General features: G+C 24.8%; 1 protein-coding gene and 1 long non-coding RNA gene across 5 annotated transcripts; one reads left to right on the top strand and one right to left on the bottom strand.

The window, feature by feature from the left end:
• Nucleotides 1–11: 11 nt before the first annotated feature.
• On the top strand, nt 12–18,461 carry LOC141537884 (uncharacterized). 4 transcript variants are annotated; one of them, XM_074259088.1, is made up of 11 exons: nt 12–619; nt 1,638–2,151; nt 11,152–11,449; nt 12,186–12,329; nt 12,417–12,851; nt 13,672–14,162; nt 15,410–15,647; nt 15,749–15,924; nt 16,012–16,234; nt 16,781–17,028; nt 17,157–18,461. In XM_074259088.1, exons 2-11 carry the CDS (start codon nt 2,059–2,061, stop codon nt 17,304–17,306), a joined length of 2,496 nt encoding a protein of 831 aa, XP_074115189.1. In that variant the 5' UTR covers nt 12–619; nt 1,638–2,058; the 3' UTR covers nt 17,307–18,461. The 4 variants fall into 4 exon arrangements, with proteins under 4 accessions (XP_074115189.1, XP_074115192.1, XP_074115190.1 ...); XM_074259091.1 differs by lacking the exons at nt 12–619; nt 1,638–2,151 and adding an exon at nt 4,217–4,554; XM_074259089.1 differs by lacking the exons at nt 12–619; nt 1,638–2,151 and adding an exon at nt 6,884–7,785.
• Nucleotides 14,092–15,140, bottom strand: LOC141537887 (uncharacterized). The gene is made up of 3 exons (XR_012480982.1): nt 14,784–15,140; nt 14,468–14,591; nt 14,092–14,217 (listed from the first exon to the last, which is right to left on the bottom strand). It is a non-coding gene; the product is annotated as an uncharacterized LOC141537887 (long non-coding RNA).
• Nucleotides 18,462–19,155: the final 694 nt, after the last annotated feature.

Raw genomic sequence — 19,155 nt, 5'->3', positions numbered from 1 at the left:
TTTTTTCTTACCACAGGATCAGTTTGCATTGCATCGGACATTATTATTGCGTGGATCCTAAGCGGATGAGAAGCTAAAAAGCTAGAAAGATTTTCAGCAGCATCCAAGATTAAAGATAAATTGCGCGTGCTCAGTAGCAGGCGATGGTGAACCGCGCAAATGCTGTTATGTGATCTGTGCTGAATATCCACGATGGTGGAGGTGGAGACTGGGTCGCTGACGATGGCAACAGCTCCGATGGGCTGTAAAGCTCCGTTGGACGCCAGGAAGGAACAGAAGGCGACGGCCGGCGTCGGTTTATTGATCCCGGGGCGCTGCGGCGCTACCCAACCGCGGGATCAGCTGCCCGATTGTCATTTATAATAACGCATCCATTTAGGACATTATACTTTGTTGTTTATAATTGTTGTCATTTTCAGTTTCATTTTCATTAGTATTCTTGTTAATTGTCGAGGTATTGTTCATTGCCGAGGCCAAGTGATTGGTGATTGTTCGCGGGTGCTTTTCTGACAGACGCGAGTTGACAGTGGTCAGTTATTCTAGTTTTTATTTTTTTTTTATAAAAACGCTTCTTCCTTTTGATGGTAATTTTTTTTTGCTGGCGTCCAAAATCTGAAAAGTGAGTTAAATTTTTTTTTATTATTTTTTGTCATAGTTTATTTTATTGTAATTATTTGAAATTTTTTGATACTAAAATTGAAAATGATATTTTAAAAATTTTTTTTTAATTCATAAATTTTTACATGGAAAATTTATTTAAAAAATTTTTAGAATTTTTATAATCAATTATCATAAAAAATATATTTTTAAAAATTGACATTTTTTTTTTACAAATTAAGATTTTTAGGATAAAATTCGGGTGATTTTTTAGATTTTAAATTTGAAAATTTGATTTAATAAATTTTTTTTTGTTTGTAAAAAAATTTTGTGATACTGAAAATTATTGGAAATTTTGTGATACTGCAATTGAGAAATCTAATAATTTAAAAAATTTTTTTTAAATATTAAATTTATTTGAAAAATTTCATTTTTATAAACTAAAAAATTTTTAATTAAATTTTTTAAAATTAATTTATTTTTTAAGAAAAATAAAATTGTCTTTTAATTTCAGTGTCATAAAATTTTTAATGTCTGATTTTTTTTTATAAATTAAGATTTTTAAGAATAAATTTGGATAATTTTTTAGATTTAAAATTTTAAAATTTAATTGAAAAAAAATTTTTTTTTTAAATTATGAATAGAAATTTTTTTTTAATTATATTTTTTCACTTTTAAAGTCTAAAAATGTACACTTATCCTGTTTTTTATTAAAAAAATTTTTTTTTCTTATTTTTAAATAATTAAAAATTTTTAAATAATTTTTTTAATTGTTGTGATAAAATTTAAACATTTTTAAAGAATTAAAAAAATTTTTTTAATAATTTAAAAATGATAAAAAAATTTTTTTAATTTTGAAAATTGCTAGATTTAAAAAATTACCTTGTAATTTTGTAATGTTTTTTTTTTTTTTTTTTTTTTTTTTTTTTTTTTAATTTAAAATAAGAAATAATTCTTTATTTTAATATTAAAAAATATTTCTTTATTTTTAAAATTTAAGTTTAAAAAAAAAATAAATAAATTTATTTTTTAAATTTCAGATCCTGGCTCGAAAAAAAAATCAAGGCTGTCCTAGTTTGAAAAAGACTACGTACACTAAAAAGTTCGATATTTAGATCAACTTAAAGTAGTACGCGATTAAGGATCAATTGTTACAAGTGAATCGCCCTAGTTTAGCAGCTTGTTATTATTAAATAAATAAATAATAAAGTAGTAATAGTAAATTTGACTAATGAGAGTCGATTGCACAAAAAAAGAGACCAGACGGGTCTTGGGAATTTCGAAGCGACGAGGGTCCACTGATGTAACTGTTAAATGTCCTCGAGTTTATTCCGGGCGTGACATTGTTAATAAACAAGTAAACTTTAACAAAAGTAAAAAAACCCGAGGAAGAATAATTATTTTTATCGAGAGAGAAGTTTATTAAATTTTTTGATAACTGCGCGCCTGGAGGCGCCTAAAATGGGCCCCACCAGCAGCAGAGAGGACCAGTATGAGGAGCCAGTTGGAGATGACGAAGGCCTACAGATCAATCCCCGTCCTATATCTACCGCTGTAAGTTATTTTTATTGTTGTTATGTATAATTGACAAGTCGACTGGGATAAGGATGATATCTAATAATTGACCAGGCAATTTGTTTAGAGCATTTTTTACAAGCGTTGATAATATGAGTAATTATGTGTCTGGTTGAGTCATCGTTTATTTTTATTTACTTGCGATTGATGCATTGTTAGTATTTTTTTTATTTATAGTCATTATTATTATTTTTTTTTTTATTATTTGAGATTATAAATTTAAAAGTTGATAGTTAAATGAGGCTATAAAAATTTTACTTTTTATTTTTTTAATTTTTGCTAAGAGTTAGAGATACAATAAAATTGTTAAGAATTTTTTTTTATAAAAAATTCAACCTTCTATGAAAAAAAGTCACTTGTAATTTTTTTTTATCTCCAATATTTTAGCCAAAAACATCACTTTAAACTTTTGGAAACTAGGGATAAATTTTAAAACTTCATTTTTGAATTTAAAATTAAAATTTTGAAGTACAAATGAGAGATAAAGCAAAATTGATGACCTATTGGGTAGAAAATTTTATCCTTTATGAAAAAGTGTTCTTATCACTTTTTTTTATTTTCAATATTTTAACCAAAAATAGCACTTTTTACTTTTGAAAACTAGGGGTAAGTTCTAAAACTTAATTTGTGAAATTTAAATTAAAATTTTGAAAAAAAAAATTAGAGATAGGGCAAAATTGCTAAGGAGCTTTTTTGTAGAGAATTTGATTTTCTATAAAAAAGGATTTTTATCATTTTTTTATTTTCAATATTTTAGCCAAAAATAGCAATTTAAACTTTTGAAAACTAGGGATAAATTTTGAAATTTAATTTTTTTAATTTTAATTAAAATTTTGGAAAAAAATGAGAGGCTAAAATTTATTATTATTATTATTATTTTTTTTATATATTTATTACTTAAATTTTTTGACAAACTCCTTCAATATTCTTCCAAAAAATCTCAACCCCTATTTTCTAAATAAATTTCCTACTCCTCATTTTCCTTTTGCCGTAATCATTCATATACCTAAATTAAACAAACTGTAAAATCAGCTTACATAACAAAAAACAAATATTATATATGCATAAGCCATTATATTATATGCATAATCATTACTAAACTATTTATAATATAATATTCCTTTCTCCTAGAAACTTCCCTGACTCGCTCCCCAGAGTACTTAACAAAATTAATCTAAAAAAAAAAAAAAAAAGTAATTTACTTATCAATTATTATAATGATGATAAAAAACTCTTAAGTTTATTACTATAATCTTAGACAGAATTTTACTTTATAAATTATAATATTCCTTATAAATTTTTTCTTACCTCTCATTTTTTCTCCAAAATTAAATTTTAATTTAAATTTCAAAATTTATCCCTAGTTTTCAAAAGTTTAAAATTTAAAAATTTAAAATTTTTTACTCCCTCATTTGACTAAAAATTTTTTATATTCATTATTATTATTATTATTATTATTATTATTATTGGTATAGTTATCTCTAAATTTAATAATAACAATATTTTTGCTTTAAAATTCTATGAATAAAATTTCATTCTAATTATTTTTAAAGAATAAAATAATTTTTATTCTTAGAAAAAAAAAAATTTTTTTTAAGTTTAAAAAAAATAAAATAAAATAATTTTCTTATCAAAAACTTTGTTTAAAAAAATAGGACTAAAATAATAATAATAAATAATAATAAATGAAGGTCATTGGCCTGATATTAAGAACTTTGTACTCTTTGTCTCACAATAATGAAATGGGTAATGAAAAGCATGTGGGTGGGTGGCATTTGACTTGACTGATGCGTTCAAACAAACATAAACAAGTAAACAAATAAATAAAAAAAAAAAATAAGTGAGTAAAAATTTAAATGACACTCATTACCCGATGATGCTGGTTAATTAAATTCAATGGTGTTCTGTTTGAGCAATGGAGTGAGCCTGGAAGCATAAAAAAAAATAAATAAATATAAATAGTTGGTGTAATGTCATGTGTAATGCAACATAGCGATCTAATGTAATGTAATGTACTTGTTTAATATAATAGAGGGGGATAATTGGTAGAAATAGGGGCCGGGGGGAGGTATCTGGTTCAGTAGTGTGCTGTAGCTGCGGGATGGGATGTCCGTTTGGTGATAACTTCATACCAGAAACGTTTTAATAACTCTGGCTCCACTCGAGCTCTACTCGAGAATAATTCACGTATTATATGTTACAAGACCCGGGCCGAGTAGAGGATAATTTAATATAATTCGTTTATTTGTGTGTGCATGTCGTTTTCTTCTTTGGTTTATTGAGAGTAATTGATATTGCTATTGCTGGTCCCGGTCTTACAAGCCGGCCTATTTGTATAATAATTAATTGCTTGGATATCTCAGGATGTCTCCTAAAAATAAGGTATTGATTAGAAAAAATTTATTTAATATTTCATTTTAGAAAATTTTTTTATCATTTAATTTTTTATTTAACGAGTTTGCTAAAAATTATTTTTATTAATTTTTTTTATTGAAAATTATTTATGTTATTAAGAGAATAAGAAAAATTTTGTTTTTAGGATAGTCATATTTAATTATTAATTAATTGAACAAAAAAACTTTTTAATGTAAGAAATGACCTTGTGTATCTTGTGAAATATTGACATTTTTTAAAATATAAGCTCATCTCGGTGTTATACTCACCGAGACCTTTCATTTGAGTACCCACATCAATTTTTCATATATTTTATATATTTATATATTTTATAAATATGTATATATGAAAAATATATCAAAAATGCATGTGGGTACTTAAATGAAAGCTCTTGAAGAGTGTAACATCGGGATGAGTTTATATCTCTAAAAATGTCAAAAATTTTAATTTTAAAAAATTAATTTTTAATTATAAAAAAATAATTTTTTCATCATCTACTAAAATTTATAATTTAAAAATTTTTATAAAAATAAGTGATAATAATTCTAGTAAAATTTGAGAAAAAAAAATTTTAAGAAAGTAATTGTCAATGAATTAAATTAAATTAAAAATCTCATCTCACTGCTGAAAAATTAAATTAGAAGTAATTAAAAGACTATCAGTAAGATTAAATTTAATTTAAGGTTTTAATCAAAAACCTCTATCAGATTATTATCACCTATAATTAAAGTTAAATTGAATTTTTTCTATTCTAATTAAATGATTAATTCAGATAAAATAAAAAATTGAAGAATGAAATGAAAGAAATTTGACTCTTTTAACATAAAACATAATCTTCAATAAATAAATTACTAAAATGAGTTAATCAAGTAATAAAATAGAATTTATGTTTCTACAATCTGAGATAAAGGTATAATCTAAAAAGATTCGAGCCTTTATGTACTTTATATACCACTTAAAAATTTTTTTACACCTAGAAATTAACGTTAAGTAACTAGTACAGAGAGTACTCACGGACTTTATCTCGTAATTTTTATTATCCTGGTCTAATCACGATAATCACTCGGTTATCAAAATATGTGATCATACAATATTTGTTGGTCATGCTATCGCAACTAGATCATCTTCAAAAGTTATTATCCGTTTTTATATTACATAATATACTGTTACCTAAAAAAAAAAAAAAATTAATTAGATTTTTATTAAAAGAATTTTTTTATAATTAATAAATTTACCGCCTTATTAATAATATATAATAATAATTGTTTTTTACGTCATAATTTTATAGATAAAAAAAAAATAAGTTCCCGAAAGTTTCAGTTCAAAATTTAAATTTTGAAAATTATCATAATGAAAATTAATATAGCACATATTTAATAATTTAAAAAATTTTAAACAAATAAATTATAGCCAAAAAAAAAATTTTTTTTTCTAAATTGACATCTAGAAATTTTAAAAAATTAAAAATGCAATTTTTTTTTAAATAACTTTTTTAACAAAAATTTTTTTTTTTTAGAAAAAATTGAAAAATTGTCAAGTGACAGCTAACTTTAATGTCGAAATTTTAAACAAATAAATTTTTTAAAAAATTAAAAAAAAAATTGACTTTTATAAATTAAAAAAAAAATTAAAAATTCAATTTTTTTAAAATAAATTTTTATCATAAATTTAATTATTAAATAAAATTAAAAATTGGTCAGATGACAGCTGACTTTAATGTCATAATAAATTATGGTAAAAAAAATTGATTTTTTGAAATTAAAAAAAATTAAAAATTCAATTTTTTTTAAATAATTTTTTTGTAAAATAAAATTTAAAAATTCTTTAGTGACTGCACACTTTAATATCTTCAATATTTATGAAAATTAAGTCAGCCGACATTTTAAAAGTTTTTTAATTAATTAAATTAGAGCTAAAAAATTGCACTTATAATTTTTCAAGTTTTTCACAAGTGCAAATTTTGTTTATTTTTTTTTCATAATTTTTTCAATAAAAAAAAACTTGCAAAAATTTTTATATGTCGGCTGACTTAATCATAATAAATATTTGCAATTTTTCACTTAGCAAATATCTATAAAATTGCTTAAAAAGCAGAAAACTCAGCACCCGGCAGTCGATAACTCTATGATGTCGCTCTATATCTGAAAATAAATAAAATAAACCCGAATCAGCATCTAAACAATATCATAACGGTATAATTTGTGATAATCGTAAAGAGTACTCACTCGATGCGCGCTTGAAACAACAATGACAACAAATAAAAAAATTACGACTGATGAACAATAGAACAAGCGAATCCACTCGATTGAATAAAATGAATAAACTGAATAATTAACAAACTGAACAATGAAAAATGAGTAATGAGTATCTGCAGTACCAACACAACTCACAACACTTGCCAGTCATCAGAATTAGCGGTCATAGCTCAGCGTTCGTGTCCAGTCCTATTTTATCTCTTTATCTTCCAGTATCAGCATCAGTATAAGTACAGTAGCAGTCTCCAGTGGAAGTGCAAGTGCACAGTTATAATTCTAAGTGCGTGTCTCCGTTCTTCGTGCTTTGTGTATGTTAATCAGCATCACTAGCACCTAAAAAAATTATAAAAACATTATTGCACATTTTAATGCACTTGCTTAGTGCATAACACACCATTAAATAAAAAAAAATTATTATTTTACTCACTTTAATTTTTTTCTCTTCAATTTTATTAAAATTTTCTGTAACAAAAAATAAAAAAAATTAATTTAAAAATGAAAAAAAAAAATAATTTAAAAATAAAAAAAATATTTTAAGGTTAGTCAGTGCGTGTGCGTAATTTTTCAAGGATTTTGTTTTTTATTATTATTTGAGTTTAAAGACCTGAATTTTGTTATTATATTACTTGCAGAAATATATTTTTGGATTCCGTTTGTTGACTTGAGCACTGAGTCGTATCCAGGAGCTCGAGCGTATTGCATCTGATCAAGAGAGTGAAAAAAATATTTTATATTATTTTTAAATAGTTAAAGATGGCAGCTGACTATGACGAGACACATTTTTATTTTAAATGATTGTTCTTGGAGCTGAGTTTTGAATTTAGTTTGAGTGCGTTGTGGTTAATTTCATTTTTTAGATTATTTTGTGTGTGTTTGCTGGATTTTGGTTATAATGTCGCGGGTGTCGCTCAACAAATCTCAGTACAGCCAGTACGGCTCCAGGCGAGTTAGAAAAATTAGCACGGTGGGTTTATTTGTTTTTGTTTTGTTTTACTTAATTGTTTTTAGTTTTTAGGGAATTTTTAATGCCTTCGGGAGACTTTGTGTGTTGTATGGGTTGATCCGAGTGATAAGGAAGATTAGAGATAAGTCCGATTGTTAGAACTTGTGTGAATGAGACAGTGTGATAAAAAGTTTTGTCATTGTTGACAGTTTTAATTATTTCATTTTAACTAAGAATTTTTTTTTTTTTTTATAATTTTAAGTTCAAGTAAATTAATGTTTTTATTTTATGTGTCAATTTAGCAGACAGCTAATTTTTAATTAATTTTAAATTCTAAAAAATTGTGAAAATTTATGACATTAAAGTTAGCTGTCACTTGACAATTTTTTCATTTTTTTTAACAAATAAATTTGTTCCAAATAATTATTTTTAAAAAATTGCACTTGTAATTTTTTAAAATTTCTAAATGTCAATTTTTTTTGCCATAATTTATTTGTTACAAAAATTCTTAAAATTATCAACTATCTGCTGAGTTAATTTTCATAAAAAATACAATTTTTTATAATACTGAATTTAGCAGTCAGCTGTTAATTTAAAAAATTTTTTTAATAAATTAATTACAATAATTTAAATTAATTTTAAGATGTAAAACTTTTTAATTAAATTTTTTTTTAATAATTTAATTGCTATAAATATTTAAAAAAATTTTTATATCTGTTATCTTTAGTGTCATAATTTTTTAATTTTATTAAACAAAAAAATTTGTTCTCACAAATTATTTTTAAAAAATTGCTTTTGTAGTTTTTTTAAATTTCTAAATGTCAATTTTTAAAAAAAATTTTTTTTGCCATAATTTGTTACAAAAATTCTTAAAATTATCAAATATCAGTTGATTTAATTTTAACAATTTTTTTATAGATTTAAAATTAGCAATCATTTGATCATTTAAAAAATTGAATTTTTAATAATTTCTAATTTTCACACGTTAATTTTTTTTTTCTAAATTTTTTTGTCTCCAAAATTTGTAAAGTTATAAAATATCTGCTATATTAATTTTTATAATCTAAATTTTTCATTTTATAATTTTTTTTTACATATAAATTATGACAAAAAATTTTTCTAAAAAAAATTCTCGATAAAAATTGTAAAAATCTATAAATTAAAAAAATTTTGAATTTATTACAAGGCGATTATAGTTATACATAGTTGCCTGCTCTATAATAAACAACAAGATACATTAGCTAAATTTAATTTCTTTACAACTTTGTCGATGTATGATGTATTGTAATGTTTACATTGTCTAATCACAATTTATATAATTAGAAAAATATTTTAAAGATTAACTATCTACAAAGTATTTATTATCGAAGAAAATAATTTATGAAAATTAATTTAGTAGATATTTGATAATTTTTAGAATTTTTGTAAATAAATAAAAAAAAAATTTACATCTTAAAATTAAAAAATTGCAATTAATAATTATTTAATAAGTAAATTTTTCAGAAGTTTCCTTAAAAATCTTATTAATTAATTTAAAAATTAATTTTAAGATGCATACAAAAAATATTTCTACGTATAATTTTTTTTCATAGAGATTCTTTACACTAGCAGGCTACTTGGATTTAAAAAAAAAAAAAAAAAAAAAAAAAAAAAAAATTTATTAGTAAAAAAATATTTTTCTTACTCTTAAAAATTAATCACCGTCTATTTATAAATTTACAATTTTAAAAATGGTTTACCCATTGTCACTGAAACTAAATAATTTAGCTCTGACTATATGACGTTCCACAGTCACACGCACACAATAATAGTATTGAGTAATTCAAATTTATCATATCATTAATAGATTCGATTAGGATAGATAAAGCGGATAGTTATTCACAGTATTAATTTGAGTTGTAAGTGTGTAGTACTATACATGAAAAACGAGTTTTTATTTTCCATTTCGATGGACGACGAGGTTCGTGTTTTTTTTTTTTTTTTTTTTTTTTTTTTTTTTTTTTTTAAATAGATCACGGCTTCTATTATTAACAATTTGAGTTCAAGTGTCTGTTCACATATATGTCTTCAATTAAGAAGAAATAAATTTTTCCGTGATTCAAATTGCAGAATTTATGGCGCTAAACAACAACAATAATAATAAATATAATGATGTGTAAATAGTCCTAGATAAATATAAAAGTATGTCAGGGTTTTCCTTTCTCTTTTCATTGATAATTTTTCACCATAAATTATTGCAATTATTTTTTTTTTTTTTAATTATTCTGGCTCCAAATATTGATCAGTTTAGATAAAATTAACAGTAATAAATTATTTGTTAATTTATTGGAAGAATTTATCAGCTGAAATGAGTGTTTTTCTTTTTTTATAGTTTTAACTTACAAACTATATTACTTTTGTGTGTAAAATACTTAATAATTAATATTTAATTGTAATAATTAACGTTACAGCCGATTGCTCCAGTATTAAACATTATTTACTAAATATTGAACGCTTATGTTCTAAATACTGACCAGTAGTATTTTTTATAAAATATTTAATTGAATTTTTTTTTGAAATCTTGAAAAAAAATATTTTTCATATTTAATTTATAGAATTAAATATAATTATTAATTGAATCCAAAGTTTTGTAGAAAAATTTATTAAAAAATTCAATTTTAATTAAATTCTTCAAATTTATTTTTTAAAAAATTTTTTAATGATTCTGAAGGATTTAAAATTTTTTATAAAAAAATTTAATTAAATTTTTATTGATAAATATAATTATTAATTAAATCTGAAGTTTTGTAGAAAATTCTATTAAAATTTTAATTTTAATTAAATTCTTCAAATTTATTTTTAAAAAAATTTTTTAATGATTCTAAAGGATTGTAAATTTTTTATTGATTACTTGAAAAAAAATATTTTAAATATTTAATTTATAAAATTAAATATAATTGTAAATAAAATCCAAAATTTTATAGAAAATTTTATTAAAAAATTCAATTTTTATTAAAATTTCAAAAAAATCCTTAAAATTTATTTTTAAAAAAATTTTTCACTGATTCTAAAGTATTAAAAATTTTTTATAAAATATTTAATTGAATTTTTCATTGATAAAAATAATTATTAATTAAATCTGAATTTTTGTAGAAAATTTTATAAAAATTCAATTTTTAATTAAAATTTTTAATAAATTTTTCAATGATTCTAAAGGATTAAAAAAATTTTTTTTTTCATATTGTTATGCTGCCTGGTCAATATTCGGTTCCTTTTCCCCAGTTCATTTTTCAGCCTCTGAAATTTTTTAACATTCTATATTAATTATTGATTGGTTTATTAATTTATTAATTTATTAATTTATTAATTTATTAATAAATAAATTAATTTAATTATTTTTAATTTCAGACTGAGAGTGAATACTCAGTGGAGGAGCAAACGAGACTGACGGGAGTAGATACCGGTGGAGATGAAGCTTCACCAGATGATGATGCCTCTCTGTGCGAATACCACGACATTCCGCCTCCTCCTGACGGGGGCTATGGGTGGGTGGTGGTTTTCGCTTCTTTCATGTGTAACATGATAGTTGACGGCATCGCGTATACGTTTGGAATATTTTTTGAACAATTTGTGATCCATTTTGGAGAGAGCAAAGGAAAGACTGCGTGGGTCGGCTCTCTGTTGTCTGGGATGTACCTCAGTGCTGGTAATTATTTTTTTTTTTGTTTAAAAAAATATTTGGTAATAATTACTCTGAAAAAACAAGAAAAAATATATTGTTAGTGACGTAAAATTTTTTACATAACCTCTTTTGGAAGAAACATAAAATTTCATACATAACCTCTTTTGGAACAAACTAAAAACTTAACGACATTGCATTTAGCAGACATCTGACAGTTAAAAAAATTTTTTTTGACAATCAAATAATTATAATAACAATTTTTTATAAAATTTCACTGTTAGAATTAAAAAAAAAAAATTACAAGTGCAATTTTTATAAAATATTTTTAAAATAAATTCATGATATTGAAGTTAGTTGTCAATTTTTTTTAATTTTATAACAAATCAATTAAAATAAAAAAAAAGCTTCTAATAATTTTTTTCTAATTCATTAAATTTTTTTTCATAATAATTTTATTGCCAAAAAATTCTAAAAAAAATTTCTAATATCTGTAAACTCGAGTTTTACATAAATTTGCTAATTTATAGAAGATATTTAATAATTTTAATAAATAAATTATTGCAAAAAAAAAAAAATAGAAAAAAAAATTGACATGTAAAAATTTTCAAAAATAAAAATTGCAATTTTGTAAAAATAATTTGTGTGAAAAAATTTTGAAAATTGAATAAAATTAAAAAATGGTCAAGTGACTGCTAACTTAAAAGTAATTAATCGTAAAATGAATAATTTGCTTACAATTAATTAATTAAATAAATTTCAGGTCCAGTTGTTAGTGCATTGACAAATAGATATGGATGCAGAGCAGTGTGTATGGCAGGAAGTTTTATCGCTGCAACTGCATTTGTATTATCCACATTTGTTTCTTCTGTAAATATGCTTATGTTAGTTTACGGCGTTATGGGTGGTAAGTATAAAAATAAATCATCAAAAAAACTTCTTCAAACAACCTGAAAAAATATTAACAATTTTATTAATAACATTTCTTCTTCAGGGGTAGGTTTCGGACTGATCTACTTACCAGCAGTGGTCTGCGTGGGTTACTACTTTGAAACCAAAAGATCATTAGCGACAGGCATAGCAGTCTGCGGTTCCGGTTTCGGGACATTTGCTTTTGCGCCACTTGCTAATTTTCTGATCGACTCGTACAGCTGGAAGGGTGCTCACTTAATTTTAGCCGGGCTGATCCTCAACTGCGCGGTGTTCGGCGCTCTTATGCGCCCTCTGGAGTACCAGAAGCCTCCGTCGGTGAAGCCGCTGCTCCAGCGAATGGCAGAAGAGAAGCGGTTCCAAATGGAACGCGGTTCCATAGGCGGTTCCTACTTCATGGTTCAGCTGCCAGACGGTTCCATGGAGAAGCGGATGAAAATGCCGATTAATATCGACCCTGGTGTACACTCAAGCTTCAATCTAGACCAGCTTGTACCTGGTAGGTTTAAAAATTTTTGGGTTATTGATTAATTACAGTAAATTTTTGGGTCAATTGAACCAAAAAAAGTTTAGTAAATTTTTACTATTTGAATTAAAACTAAATAATAATTTTTTTTTTCTTGCAATAGTAGTTTATCATGTCTACTATCATTATCAATACATAAATTAGTCAATAAACAACGTGAATTTTTAAAAATTATTAATTTATCCAAACGCGTCGAATGGTCCAATTGACCCCCGCTCGGGGGCAATTGAACCACTGCTTGGGATCAATTGAAACAATAATATTTAAAACTCAAATCCGAACTTTTAATAAATAATATATTAATTGTTACTTGGTAATATTACTGTTGGACCGTTTTAATGCACAGATATTATATTAAATAAATTAAAAATCAATTTAAAAATAATTTTCATTATAAATTCAGTTCATCAAATTGTTAGGTTATTTCCCTGAGTTTTTTCACGTAGAGTCAAGATGCGCGCGCATGTCCCCTATAATAAATAAATAAATAAATAAACTATTATATCACTATAAACAAAGTCGAGAATTATAAAGTATAAGTATATAGAACGACTACAATTCAAACTTTATCAATTAATTCAAAAATTGAAATATTATTAAACAATTTGTCATTAGCCGAAAAAAAAATTTACATGCCTAAAAATAAAAAAATCTCAATTTTTCAAAATTTATCAATCGCAATGATTTCAAATTTTTATCATATCCGAGTTTAACATATTAGAATATAATTCTAAGAGCATGAAGCGTTTTTTTAATTTTTTTGATTTTTTAATTCGAATGGTTCAATTTTTAGGTTACTACAATTCAGGAACACCGTTAACACCAGTACCGACTGTTCCAACCTTACCGACAATTTCTGAGGTTAAGGTCCAGGAACACTCCAGTGGCGCTACCAGCAAGAGTGGCAGCCTAGATCTCAAAAACCCAATAATTAAGTCCAAGAGTAAAAAGTCTATAGATGAAACAGCTAATACCAAAGATTCTGTAATATCGGTGGATAAAACCGACAAGCCAGAGACGGAATTCAATAAACCGATCATACCGCGGAACGCTTCCCAGCCGGCGTTCACTACTCACGTGCAGGGACTTCCCAAGAACGGCTCGGTGCCATTTTTTGATCGGATCCGTAAGACTAGCACTGGGGAACGCTACAAGCCCAGTTTGAGTGCCATTAAGAACTCCAGGAATACTTTGAACAGTAATGGAGATATCAGGAAAAGCTTGCATTTAAGATTGTCTGCTAGCAGCATATTGGGATCCAGGAACAACAATATGGAGGCTGATGTGAGTGACAATTTGGTGCTGATATTAATTTAAGGGATCATTTTTGTTTTCCGAGCTAGAAAAAAAAAAGCAAATATTAATTATTTTTTTACACAGAAACTATTATAGATATTGATATAAAATTTATCTAGCTCAAGAAATACACTCTTGAATAACACTAAAAATATCTAACTTTATTTTTTTAGATATTTTTTATATGAATAAACAACGGGTGAACGGAGCTCTGACAAAACGTTCGTATAAAGCTCACGTACATGATAACTTGATAGCGGCTCATTTAAAACACTAAAACCAAAATTATTTACCTTCAATATTTAAGTAGCTCGGATCAGCTACGATGAATAATATTTATTGATAAATGACAAAATGGAGATTAAAAAAAAACTGAAAATTGAGGCTTTTTTTGTAGTCCTTGGACAGTTTGTAGTCCTAAAAAAATAGTAAAAATTAAAATTTTGATTTCGTTGGAGCTGATGCAATAGCTACGACTATGTAGAATATGTGGTTTTAATTTCATTAAGATCGGGTCACTGGTTCTGGAGATATCATCTACGTAAACCAGAAAAACATAATTCTGAGATAAACGCGTTTAAAGTTTTTTTAATTAAAAAAAAATCTTACCTAAAGACAGCCAGCGATGCCGGTACCATACAAAATTCCTCCAGCCTTTTCAAAAATTTTATTTTCTTCCACTCGAACATCCACATAAACCTCGTAAAATAATATAGTTACAGTGGTCCGATCACTTGAAAATTTAAACACAATACTTTTAGATATACTTTCGAAAAATGTAAAAAAAAATTTTTTTTTCAAAAGTTACAAACCAGAATGATCCTTTAATAATTTTTATGATCTACTTGCGTAAATTTTATTCAAAAAATAATACTACCAAGAAACTTAAAAAGACCAATAATTTAGAGGAAATTATACAAGACGTGTTAGAGAACTTTAAAATTTAATTATCGTAAAATTTGTTACTTCTAAACTGAGAGAAAAAATTTCTTCTGAAGAAAATTACAAGAATTAAATTTGTTGGAAATTTTCAATAATTTTATTTTTTATCTGAAGAAATCAAAATTGTCCTCACAGTAATTTTATTCTTGAAAAAAATTTTTCTAAATTTAGAAAAAAACAATTTTAGATGAAAATTCTCAAATTTTTTAAAAAGTTACAAACCAGAAGGATACCTTAATTTAATTATAATCTTATTGATTATTAATTAATAATTTTTTTTTTTTTTTTTTCAGGATGGCGAGAGTATAACCTTCACAACCAGTAAATCTAGTATCAGTAAATCTAGTAAGCCAAAACCCGCAATAATTCGTCCTCTATCACGTAAGGATATTTTTTACAGCGGTAGTATAGTCAATTTACCCGAGTACCAGAGTCAAAAATCAATAGCCAATTACCGTCAGTCCGTTATTTCACTTCCCAAATCCGTCCGCGGTGACGCGCGTGACGGCGACATGGAAAAAGGTCCTGAACGTGAGTATTTAACCTACCGTAACAAATTACCTTAATAAGTACATTAATCACTTAACTTATGTCACGAATAATAGATGTTAAACGCTTAATAACTATTTCAGAGTCACTATGCCCGTGTCTTGAATTACCAGAATCATTTAAAGAGGCCTTAGGAACAATGTTAGATATGTCACTGTTAAGAAATCCTGTATTTTTATTAATTGGAATAAGTAATGTGTTCGGTATGGCTGGTTTATATGTACCATTTTTTTATTTGGTTGATTCAGCAATTAAAGATGTAAGTATTCAAGTTAATTTTTTTTTCACTAAAAATTAAATTAGAAGTAAATTAATTTAATTTTTTTTTTTTTTTTAAATATAATAGGGAGTTGATCACCAACAAGCGCCATTTTTATTATCAATTATCGGTATTACAAATACCGTGGGACGTGTAATTTGTGGGTTTGTTGCCGATTTTCCACAAGTTAATTCGTTATTGTTGAACAATATTTGCCTGTTGGTGTCAACATTGTCGGTAGCAATGACGCCATTTTGTGAATCTTATACTTCGTATATAATAATGGCGACATTTTTTGGCACTGCTATATGTAAGTATATAAATACACAGGAAGAACAAGATTACACTGAATATCATTCCAGATTATACTGGATATAATTTCAGATTATACTGAGTATAATCCCAGATTATACTGAGTATAATCCCAGATTATACTGAGTATAATCCCAGATTATACTGAGTATAATCCCAGATTACACTGAGTATAATCTAGATATCACACAGTATAATCTGGATTTTTCAAGCTACTATCTGAAATTTTTTTTTTTGAGCACAGATATCACTGAGTATAATCTTGGATGATATCCAGTGTTATCTTGTTTTTTCGGTATACTTGACAATTTTTTTTTTTTTTTTTTTTTATAATAAACTAGGCATAGAAAATAATTTACAAAAATCCCTTTTGTAATTTTTCAAAGCTCTTAAAGATGAAAATTTTCTTGCTATAATTTATTTGTTAAAAAAATGTTGAAAATTGTCAAATGTCTCTCAATTTCACTCCCATTAAATAAATTATCTTAATCTGACTGATAAATTTAATAAATAAAAAATTAATTCACCTATTTTTATTCTTCAGCTGGTTACATTTCGCTGACGTCAATTATCCTGGTGGACTTACTAGGGTTAGATAAATTAACCAATGCATTTGGGTTATTAATATTGTTCCGTGGCGCGGCGGCGATAATGGGCGCTCCAATAGCTGGGAGCGTTTATGACGCCACTGGAAGTTATAGTATTCCATTTTTCATGGCAGCTTTCTTCTTTCTTATCAGTACTATCACTAGCTTCATGGCTCCAGCTCTTAAGCGTTGCACTACGCCACAGGTAATTTTTTTATCCTCAATAAAATTTTTTTTTTTGTCATAATTTGTTAAAAAAATTTTACCTTAATTAAAAATTTTTTTTTTGTTAAAAAAATTGAAGGGTAGATTATTAAAATTTGTTAATTACAGGCACCGCCAGTGGTAATGGACGCATTAACGCCAATAGATGAAGACATAGAAGAAGAAAACGAAGATGACATACCAGAAATAATAGAAACAGCGCCTTCTCCATCGGACCCGCCTGAAAAAGAAATAAAGCAAATAGAGTCTGTTTTATAAATAATTTATTTATCAAAAATCGCTCTTATAATATTTTCTAAATACTTAATTAACTAATCAAAAATAGCACAATATTATTTCTTTGCTCATTACTTAATTAGCGAGTTAAAATTATAATTGTAAAACAATCAGTATCAATCAGCAGTATATTTAAAATTGAAAAATTAACATGATGCGCTTATGTAATTGCATATCGTTGATTTAATTGTACTTAGAGTAAAAAAAAAAAAAAATAATAATAATAATTAACAATCACGAGAAAATTTTTTTAAAATATATAAAAATATATTTTTCCTCTAAGCTTTCTTATTAATCGTGATGAATAATTTTTTTTTTTTTTTTTTTCAATTGTCTGTGTACATATTAGTACATTTATTAATTAATTGTTACGGAATATTTGTAAATAATAAATTAATTAAAATAGTTATAGTTAGCAATAGACGCATCGCTCGCATATATATTTTATTATGTGACTCAATATTAATATTAATTAATTAAATAAACATTAATTAATATAATGGATTAATGAAATAATAATTTTATTAATCCGCATCAGTTAATTTGTACTTATTTATATCTACTTTAATATTTATTAAGCTTTATAAGATTAAGAATTATTAATTGATTAATTAATTAATTGATTAATAAAACAAGGTGCCATAGGCATTTAAATTAATTTAAAAAAAATCAATCGCTCTTTTATTATTTGTTTAAATTGTGTGCGCACATGTGTGTATTTTTTGTATAAAATATAAGCTTGTATGTGTGCGTGTGTCTTTAAATAATTATTATGATTTATTATTATTAATAATAATAATAATAAAAGTATTTCTGTGCATTGCACTTAGCGTGAAGGATTAATTGATCTAGATAAATATATATGAATATATGAATAATAATAACAATAAATAATAATAATGAGTAATTTTAATGAATAATATAATATAATAAAGAAGAAATCTATTGCCTACGCGCATCGCACGCTGTTTTGTGCATATGTTAATTATGATATATATGATATGGTACAAAAAAGATTAATTAATTAAAGAAATGATGACGGTGATCAAGAAAATATACTACAATGTTTATCGAAATTGATATATATATATATATATATATATATATATATATATAAAAATGAATTATGAATTTTTATTGAGGTGTAGTTTTTTTTTAACCTTATTCTTTTTTTCTTTTGTATTAATTTTATTAGACAATTTTGATAATTAAAATTTAAATTAGAATTATAGTAAAAAATTCTTCTGGTTTGTAACTTTGAAAATTTTTATCTAAAATTGTTTTTTTCTAAATTTAGAAAAATTTTTTTCAAGAATAAAATTACTGTGAGGACAATTTTGATTTCTTCAGATAAAAAATAAAATTATTGAAAATTTCCAACAAATTTAATTCTTGTAATTTTCTTCAGAAGAAATTTTTTCTCTCAGTTTAGAAGTAACAAATTTTACGATAATTAAATTTTAAAGTTCTCTAACACGTCTTGTATAATTTCCTCTAAATTATTGGTCTTTTTAAGTTTCTTGGTAGTATTATTTTTGAATAAAATTTACGCAAGTAGATCATAAAAATTATTAAAGGATCATTCTGGTTTGTAACTTTTGAAAAAAAAATTTTTTTTTACATTTTTCGAAAGTATATCTAAAAGTATTGTGTTTAAATTTTCAAATGATCGGACCACTGTAACTATATTATTTTACGAGGTTTATGTGGATGTTCGAGTGGAAGAAAATAAAATTTTTGAAAAGGCTGGAGGAATTTTATATGGTACCGGCATCGCTGGCTGACTTTAGGTAAAATTTTTTTTCAATTAAAAAAACTTTAAACGCGTTTA

This window comes from Cotesia typhae, unplaced genomic scaffold (genome assembly GCF_013202065.1).
Source record: "Cotesia typhae breed Kobodo isofemale line unplaced genomic scaffold, CoteBio_Ctyphae contig_20, whole genome shotgun sequence".
Lineage (NCBI taxonomy): Eukaryota > Metazoa > Arthropoda > Insecta > Hymenoptera > Braconidae > Cotesia > Cotesia typhae.
Note: the sequence above shows the minus strand (reverse complement) of the source record. Positions and strands in the feature narration are given on the sequence as shown.